The sequence below is a fragment of the Nuphar pumila genome, chromosome 9 (assembly GCF_984573655.1).
Source record: "Nuphar pumila chromosome 9, dmNupPumi1.hap1.1, whole genome shotgun sequence".
NCBI classification, from domain to species: Eukaryota; Viridiplantae; Streptophyta; class Magnoliopsida; order Nymphaeales; family Nymphaeaceae; genus Nuphar; species Nuphar pumila.
In genome coordinates this window covers 121,261,555-121,271,347 of record NC_143257.1, presented here as the reverse complement: position 1 = coordinate 121,271,347, position 9,793 = coordinate 121,261,555, and the positions used below count along the sequence as shown (strand labels likewise).

General features: G+C 38.2%; 1 protein-coding gene across 2 annotated transcripts; it reads right to left on the bottom strand.

Annotated features, from left to right (window-relative positions):
- Positions 1 to 4,565: 4,565 nt before the first annotated feature.
- Positions 4,566 to 7,040, bottom strand: LOC149829139 (uncharacterized protein At2g34160-like). 2 transcript variants are annotated; one of them, XM_090017294.1, is made up of 6 exons: positions 6,847 to 7,040; positions 6,612 to 6,660; positions 5,292 to 5,354; positions 5,120 to 5,184; positions 4,863 to 5,003; positions 4,566 to 4,735 (listed from the first exon to the last, which is right to left on the bottom strand). In XM_090017294.1, the coding sequence occupies exons 1-5, from the start codon at positions 6,964 to 6,966 to the stop codon at positions 4,893 to 4,895; spliced, it is 408 nt and encodes a 135-aa protein (XP_089873420.1). In that variant the 5' UTR covers positions 6,967 to 7,040; the 3' UTR covers positions 4,566 to 4,735; positions 4,863 to 4,892. The 2 variants fall into 2 exon arrangements, with proteins under 2 accessions (XP_089873420.1, XP_089873419.1); XM_090017293.1 differs by having other exon boundaries at positions 4,566 to 5,003; positions 6,847 to 7,037.
- Positions 7,041 to 9,793: the final 2,753 nt, after the last annotated feature.

Below are 9,793 nucleotides of genomic sequence, written 5' to 3'. Positions count from 1 at the left end.
AGTTTTCTCAACTTTTAAAACATTTCATATGATGGTTTCAAATCAATTCAATGAAAAGTTAAAAATTCTTAGAACTGATTCGGGTGGCGAATATCTTTCCAATGAATTCAAAAGTTATCTTGAAAATTATGGAATTCTCTATCAAAAGTCTTGTCCTAAAACCCCCCAACAAAACGGGTTGGCTGAACGAAAACATAGGCATATTATTGAAACAACACGAACTTTGCTCATTTCTCAAAATATTCTGAAAAAACCTTGGGCTGAGGCAGCCCTTACATCTATCTATCTTATAAATAGACTCCCATCTAAAAATTTGAACAAGATTTCCCCATTTGAAAAATTATACGAAAAAGAACCTGATTACAGCAGGTTAAGGGTTTTTGGATGTAAATGTTTTGTCCTTACTGATGAAAATGACAAACTCTTCCCTAAGGCCATTCATTGTGCCTTTCTTGGTTATTCTGAAACTCATAAAGGCTTTCGCTGTTATGATATTAAAAGTGATAAACTATATGTTTCCAGAAATGTAAGCTTCTTGGAAAATATTAGTGGTTTCAAAAAACTTGAAGCTAATGACGAGAATATAGACTATTCATTTCTGTTTGATTTATTGACTGAAGATGATGATACTAGTGATGATGAATCAAATCAAAATGACTTAAGTAATAATGAAACCCATTCTGAGTCCTCAACACTTCATCAACACATCAATGAAGAACCACATAGAGATCCTATAACCTACTCTCATAGAGATAGAAATACTTTCAGAAGTGCCCTCGAAAGATATGATAGTGAGTCTACTCCTTCGAGTGAAGAAAATCTTCGTAGGACCGAAAGACCAAGAAGACCCCCTTCTAGGTTCATCTCATATGAGTCCTTCTCACCTAAATATAGAGCCTGTCTAAGCGCCATTCACTCTTACATAGAACCTAGGAACTTCGAGGAAGCACGAAATTGTCCGGAATGGATAGTCGCTATGAATAATGAACTTGAAGCCCTAAAGAAAGCAAAGACCTGGGAGTTTCAAGACCTCCCTAAAGATAAGAAAGCAATAGGGTGTAGATGGGTGTTTAAGGTCAAGACTAAGAGTGATGGGTCCCTTGAGAGATATAAGGCCCGTTTAGTTGCAAAAGGATATGGTCAAAAATATGGGATTGATTATGAGGAGACCTTTGCCCCGGTAGCTCGAATGGTCACCGTCCGATGTCTTATAACCGTTGTCTCAATCAATAAATGGAACATCTATCAGATGGATGTTAAGAATGCTTTTTTAAACGGAGATCTAAACGAATAAGTATATATGGACGCTCCTCCTGGAATGGAGTCTCCTAAAGGAAAAGTGCTTCGCCTTCGGAAAGCACTTTATGGTTTAAAACAAGCTCCCAAGGCTTGGTATGATAGGTTTAACTCCGTAATGTTAGAAAATGATTTTTCATCTTGCTTCACTGATATTGCTTTATTTGTTAGAAAATCTAATGCAGGGATTGTTATTCTGCTACTATATGTGGATGACATGCTTATAACTGGGAGCGATTCTAAAGGGATTAAAAGCATAAAATCCATTTTAAATGATAAGTTTGAAATGTCTGACTTGGGTTTCTTAACTTATTTTTTGGGTATTGAGGTAGCATACTCTCATAGAGGATATTTTTTATCTCAAACTAAGCTTGCATCTGAGATTATTGACAAGTCAGGTATTACAGATGATAAAATTTGTGAAACTCCTGCTATAGTAGGAGCTAAAATGAAGATTGATGATGGTGTTTCTCTCTCTGATCCTACTCCCTACAGGCAACTAGTAGGATCGTTGATGTACCTAAGTATCACCAGACCAGATATCTCAAATGTGGTGCATACGGCAAGTCAGTTTCAACATGCACCAACTTCTGTTCACATGGGTGCTATCTTACGTGTCGTAAGATACCTAAAGCACACTATTAATAAGGGAGTTTTTTTGTCTTCCTCTTATGAGTTAAAATAGATTCCTTATACTGACTCTGATTGGGGAGGTGACCCAAATAACCGTCACTCCACCACTGGTTTTTGTGTATTCTTATGAGACTCATTGATCTCATGGAGATGCAAGAAGCAACAAAAGGTGTCTCTATCATCAACTGAAGCCGAATATCGTGTCATGGCGACTACTACCATGGAAATTGTTTGGATTCATCAGTTGCTGGAAGACATGGGGATCACTATTGAAGGGCCTACCAAGCTTTGCTGTGACAACAAAAGTGCGATTTATATTGCTAAAAATCACACTTTTCATGAGCGGACCAAACACATAGAAATGGATTGTCACTATGTTCGGGAGGCGTACCTCAAAGGAATCATTGACCTTTCATATGTCACGTCCGAATATCAATTGGCGGATTTCTTCACTAAAGCCTTGTGTGCTCCGCGTTTCAACTTTCTTCTTAGCAAACTCTCGGTCATCCTGCCCTAAGTTTGAGGGGGGGTGTTAAAATATGTACCTAATCATTTAATGTAATATATATATTTTATATATATAAGGTAATACATATACATATATTAATATATATGTATATGTATCTACTTATTATATATATATATAATATATATTTCTATTTGTTTAGCCGTAGGGGTAGTTTAGTCTTTTCCTCTATTTTGCGCACATTCATATTTTGAATGTGATTGTAAATTTATTTTCTTTTATTTCTTTTTCATTTTTATTTTTTCTTTTTTAATGTACCAAAAGGTACCTTGAGGGGCCCACTCACATAGACGTTGGGCCCCTCCAACAGTCACATTTGTGACCGTTGGAGGGGCTCCAACATCTATGAGTGGAGCCCCCCTCCAAGGCTCCCTTTGGTGTTATTATAAATAGGGGTTCTCCCCTTTGTATTCTCTCATGGCTTTGAGTCAAAGCCCAAGTGCTCAATAAGTTGATTCCATTATTTTTATGCCTTTGCGCATTTGTGGGTTATTAGTGAATTGTGTTTTTGTGCACAAGTGTTCTTATTGTGCATTCGTGGCGGGTTTATTATCAAGAATATTAAGGTCTTGATCTTAGTATCTTATCGGAGATACTTTTACAGCCACAACTTTCTGTTTTTTGCTACTCCATGAGATAAGATTGCTTTCAATGAAAACACAGTATTCTGAAACAAACCTCCTTTCATTTGGGTCCCCTGCCTAGTCTGCATCTGTATAGGCCAATATGTCATGTTTCGGTGTTACCCATGAAGATTGTACATATGTGAGTCCATCACCCACCGTGCCTTTTAAATAGCGAAGAATACGTTTGACGGCAGCTATGTGACCAGTCTTTGGTTCATGCATGAACTGAGATACTTGATTTACAGAATATACAATGTATGGTCTAGTAAAGGTAAGGTATTATAGCATGCCCACTAAACTGCGATACCTGCTTGTATCAGGATATAACTCACCATCACAGATACTGAGTTATTGATTGACAACACTAGGTGTAGGCATAGGTTTGCAATCTGTCATTCCTGCTTTGGCTAGAAGATCAAGAGTGTATTTGTGTTGAGTCAATGACATTTTTTCATCCTGTCTGTCCACCTCTACACCAAGAAAATATCTTAGTTCTCCAAGATCTTTCATCTTTAATTGCATACTTAGTAAAGCTTTAACTCGTTCAATATATAGTAAACTATTTCATCCTGGCTTCTCATGTTCTCTCATTTTTAAGCTTCTGTCAACTATTGTATATAGTAAACAATGTTATAATAATCGTTGTGAATCGTCGATTCACATCGAATAGGACAATTCAACCCTGATTCACCTAGAATTGGGCAGAATCAGCCCGATTCGGGGTTGAATCCTTTTTAATATTTCAATGTTTTTTTAATGATTTTTTAATTAAAAAATAAAAAATGATCGGTTCAGCTCCGTTTGGTTTGAGTCTGAATCGGCCTGTTCTCTAAAATTTGAAAACTGATTCTGGCAACATTGATAGCAAACCCAACCAAAACAACATAAGGGTTATTATTGTAATCTCTCTCAAATTTCATTTGTTTCAAAACTATTAGTTGCCCTTTCTTATTACTCCCAAACTCTTGTCAAACTTGGCACCAAAACAGGAAGAAAACAAGTAGTATATCCTCAATGCAATCTTGCATTTACCTCCTGGTTTAACATATAGTTGATATTACCAAGGGAGCAGATTTGTAAGAACAGGGTGACTGCCTGTAGGGCCATGCGGCTCAACGGAGAGTGAGTTATGATGTCTCGAGGATAAAAAAACCACCACTTCCTCAAAAACCTGGAGCCAGAAAGCTGGTATTATATAGACCATTCTTCTCCCATTCTCGACTTGAGGGAGCGCGTTTCAATTAGTACAAGATCATACTATCGATATCTTACCGTTAAAATTTAATCGAGAATGTCACATCCAAAAGGGCATGAAAGTGAGTAGGAATTTCATCTGTAACTGATCCAACTGTAAGAACAAACATAATTTGTGTTATATTCTCAAAGCAAATGTTAATCAAGGATTTTGGAATTGATTATTAACAGGAAAGATCCCTTTACATCCTTGAAGCAAATGTTAATCAACTAGCACTACATTCATGATGTAGCAGAAGCTTAACAATGGATTTTGGAATTGATTATTAACAGGAAAGATCCCTTTTGAAACAAACCACTCAGTTGCTGGAACCCCTTCTACTCCCCTAATGAACAACAGACAGAGGCCAGAACCCCAAAATCCCTCCCATCCTTGCACCAAGAACAACAGAAAACAGACCTACATGTCCACAGAAAATCAATTAACAGCACTATTACATGTCTACAGCAACTATGACACTACAACTTGTCTACAGAAATTCAGTTGAGTACAAATCACAACTAAGGCACACATAAGAAGCCTGTACATCCAGCAGGATCACCAAGCTTTCCTCTTTTCATTCCTTGCCACCTTCTGCTTCCTTGCCCTCTGCAGCAGCTCCCTTTTCCTGGGCCGTGACAGTCATCTTGTTGTCAAAATCTTCGGACTTTCCCAACAATATCTCGATCTATACAATTCATTTAAACTCAGATCCATCAACACAACTAGATTTTAGGAATTCAAGCACAACCTAATGATTTATCAACTATAAACTGCATCAACATGCACATGGATGCGGCTCACCTTGGCTTTTTGAACATGACGGCCGTTGTTTTCATCCTTCGTATCGATGGTGGATGTCTGGATCTCTGCACAAAATCAGCATCTAAGGTTAATGATATCCTGGAACACTGGCTCCCATTGAAGCCGAGTACTACAATATTAGCAAGCAGAATATAACATTCCAAGAGCTTACTTTTTTCCACAGCCAGTCCATTGTTCTTCAAGATCTCAGAAATAGTCACCACAGTAGCTATGGCTGGATTGTATGAGCACCAAACATGTCAGCCACATGAAGGCACAATATGCATTGGTAGGGAAGGAAAAGGGGACAGATATATGAACTAGTAGTCATGTGTTGATACAGAAATATGAGCAGATGCTCGAAGCCAAGATACTTGGCTACTTCATTGGTAAATCACAGAAACTTTCAAATCACATTGTCCAAATTGACCCCATTGATCTTTCTTGAATGGTTATCCATTCTTCATCAATCCAAAAAATGAGTGCTAACTAGTATAATTGTTTAGACTTGGTTCTTGTTAGAGTGAAAATTTTAATCGCAACAAACAAAAGGACAGAGGCACAGAGCCAAGTAGCGACACTTTATTGGTAAATCACAGAAACTTTCAAATTCCATTTCTCAAAACGACCCCCCATTAGTCTTTCTTGAATGAAGACCCATTATTCATCAATCCAAAAAATGAGTGATAACTAATATAATGATTTCCAAGAAAATAAAAAGGTATCAAAGAAACGCATTTCCCATAAAAAGTTCATAGTATAAGCACTAACTAAAAAATTTGAACCTCCTAGAAATCCAAGAATAAACACCAACTAAAAAAATGAACTCTCAAGAAATCCTAATATAACAGAGAAGCACATTTCCATTAAAGATCAAAGCTCACAATAGAGGCGTTTACGGGAAATTGAAACATGGCATATACATGCATTAAACTATCTAATAAGCATATCCCCAAGCAATCCAAACACAACATAGAGAAACCATGGCAGATCAGGTCATATTGCATATAACTGATCATCAGTTAAATTCAATCCCCACCACACATCTCAATTGGGAACTGCGCGCCACACTTGGGAATTGTGAGATTGAGGTGCGCAAACATCACCATCAAGTGAGATGTGCAGTGTGGATTGAATATAACCGGCGAATTGGTTAAACATAAAAAGCCACCCGATCTGCGCTCCACAGCAACACACTTAAAGTACAAACCCAAACTTAGTAACAACATTTCCAGAAAACTGAAAAAACAGTGGAGAAACAAATCACAAGTGAAAATCCAAATTTAGAAGATGTCAAGATGCATTCACCAAGAAGCATAAAGATCACACAGAAACACATTACACATAAAAAAATCCCAATTCCGAATCCAACACTCCAAAACTCAAGAGTGTACCCAAAAACCAAAAGATATTTATATCAACGCACACAAAATCGCTTCCATAAGAACACCAACATCACGCACGAAAATCAATTCCAAGAGAAGCAATTTACCCATTCCCAAAGCAGAGAGTTCCACCTCATTATACTGCTGCATGTACCTCTGCTCACATAAAAAAACAGAAGAAAACAATCAAGAAACAGAAACCCAAAAAAGAAAAAGAAAAACAAGAGCCGTAATCGACACCAAACTCGACGATTCGGAAACCGAATTCTCAGAACAAGTAAGAGATCGTCTCCATAGATCAAAAGAAAACCGAAAACCCAACAAACAAAGAGAGGGTGAGACCTTGGCGAGGTTGACGTAGAAGAAGAGGGGCTTCTTGGTGTTGGAAACCTGAATCCTGTTCTTCTTGTGGGTCTCCACCGACAGACTCAACTCCTCCATCGCCTCCTGCACCTGCGCCATCGTTTCCCTCTCTCTCTCTCACTTCTGTGTTGCTTCAGAGCGGGAAGAAGAAGAAGAAGGAGAAGGAGGAGAAGAAAAAGAAATCCCGGGAAACCAAACAGAAAACGGGAACCAAGAAACCTGAACCGTTGGCGACTCGTGGCCCACGTTTATGAGAATGGGTCCCCCACAGATCTCGCCAATGGAAGCCCGCCACGTTTAACGCTCGCATCCGTTCGTTTGGTTCCATCGCCTCCGGAGAGCGCGCCACGATGAACGCCTTCAGGGGCGCGACTCTTGGCTGCTGCTTCTCGGACGGATTTGGGATTTGACTTTTTTAAATCGCGAAAGATACCCTCGGAAATGTAAGTACTTCTCGTGATATTTTCAAAATAAAAGTATCGCGATTTTTTTGATAAAAAACAAAAATATAGCATTTTAAATATTTATCGTGAAAATTCATGTTTTTTATTTTGTATTTCTTCATAAAAAAATATCTTGTTATTATTGCAGATATTTTTTCTGAAAATGTGAGATTTTTCTAAAATTTTCTATCTCTCGCGAGTTTTTGGCTGCTGATAATTTTCCTTTCTATGATGGACCAATCACAAAGTTCATTCTTGAGAAAATATTGTGATATTTTAAAAACAGTTTTTTTCTCAAGAAATCTTGAGAAATATTTGTGTGTGCTTAAAAAATATTGTACAAATAAAAATGTGTAAATAATAAAAAAGATAAAAGGTGTTTTTTCTACGGTGGTAATATAGGATGATTTTTTCAAAACAATCATATTTTGAAAAGCTTTTGTTTATTGGATACAATATTGCCCCTTGAACATATTGCAATAAAAACGTTATTTTCAAAATATCGACAATATTTGTGACCAGGCTCTGGACTCGTAAGAGGTCAGGTTTGGAGCAGGGCAAGGCCACTAAATGGGCCTGAAGATCAACTCCAGCTTGGTTCATTCTTGCTCTTGAATTACCCAAATTATGCTAAGCCACTTCTGGCTAAACCAAATCGGATTGGGTCAGATATTAGATAAAATCCCATAAATTGGCATCCCTATACCTTCATCTTGATGCCCCAACTCAACGTTTAAGCTCGTTTAAAGTTTGCCATGTTTGTGCTTTGCATCTAAACGTAGCTGCAAATATTGCCCATAGTCAAAATATTATGGTTTTATGTGCTAGTTTTAAAACATCACATATTTAAAAAAAATATCCCATTTTTTTGCAATATTAATCCTCTAAAACACTCTTTTAGAGTTTTTAATAAATAGTCATATTTTTATCTTTTATGCTTTTATAAATGCCAATATTTGTTTTTCCAAAATATTGCTAGATTTTTTTTGCTGATAGTTCCTTGGGAACCAGATTTGTGATACAATATATTGTGAGTGAACCAACCAAACAGGACATGGCCAAATTGTTGGACCAAAAATCCGGATCCAAACCCAAAAAAAAGAAGATTGTTCATTTTCTTTCTTTTTAAAGAGAAGTGGGGGCGAAAAAAGGGAGCCAGGATCAGATGCCATCACAAGACACACTTTGAGTGTGCCTCTGCACCTGCCATCTGCTTGTGAGCCCCCCACAACTGACAGACTGTGAGCCAAAGATGGAGGGCATCAGGTGCAGCGACACACTTCAAAGTGTACCATGTGATGGCACCTGATCCGGGCTCCACAAAAGGGATCAGATACCATAAACAAGGCCCATATTCTGATAAAAAAAATGTAATACTAGCAAGACAAAGATAAAATTCTCAATAAGATCATAGTAGTTTTTTTTTTTTATGACGAGGAACCTTCGCAGAAGTGAGGAAAACCCCAGGTGGGGCCCTACGATCACCCTGCATTACATGTAGGGGTGGCAAAACCTGACACAACCCGCCAACCCGCCTCTTAGGCGGGTTCGGGTTGGGTTAAGCCAACCCGTTTAATAAACGGGTCGACCCGCCTAACCCGTTTATTAAACGGGTCTGGTTCGGGTTGGGGGTATGCCAACCCGGCTGACCCGTTTAATAAACGGGTTAGGCGGGCAGGTCAACCCGCCAACTTGCCCGCTACCCGCCAACCCGTTTTCCCGACCCAACCCATTTATTAAACGGGTTGGTGGGTCATGTCAGGTTACCCGTTTATTAAATGGGTCGGGTTAGTGTTTGCCACAGCCGACCCGTTTAATAAACGGGTCGGGTTCGGGTTGAGGTATGCTGACATGCCAACCCGCCCCGATTGCCACCCCTAATTACATGGCCCACCTCGAAAAGCTATGAAAACACACGTGCGGCAGCAGGGTTTGATCTAGTGCCTTCATCTCAGCACCCTCATAACCACCCTGCTGGCCACGCGGGGACCCCCACAGTGGTAATAAGATCATAGTAATTTCATTTAATTTATTGTTTTCAAATATACCACAAAAATTTAAAAATTTTGGTATTTTTTATTATATATTCTTAATTTTAGTATATTAAGATTTTTTTAAAGGTTGGGAGGTTATCTAAGCAATATGTTGAAAGGCTGGGCTTAAATCTTAAACAGTTGAAAGTAGATGTGGCTAAATATAAATTTGCCATATATGTGCCACCTATATATAAATTACCCTTAAAGAGGGAAAACATTGGCTACCCTCTAGAGAATCGTACTCTCTAGCTAAGACTCATCGGTGCAAGTTTTATTTCACCAACTTGACCCGATTGATGAATCCCTTTACTAGGGAATGCATTTTTGATTAATTAATTTAGATGTGAAAACATGGTTTTCTCAATCATGAATTTTTTACACATTGTGGACCCTTGAATTTTGAAGCCTTTTGAAAAATCTGCTTATACAATGCAATTAGGAGATCCA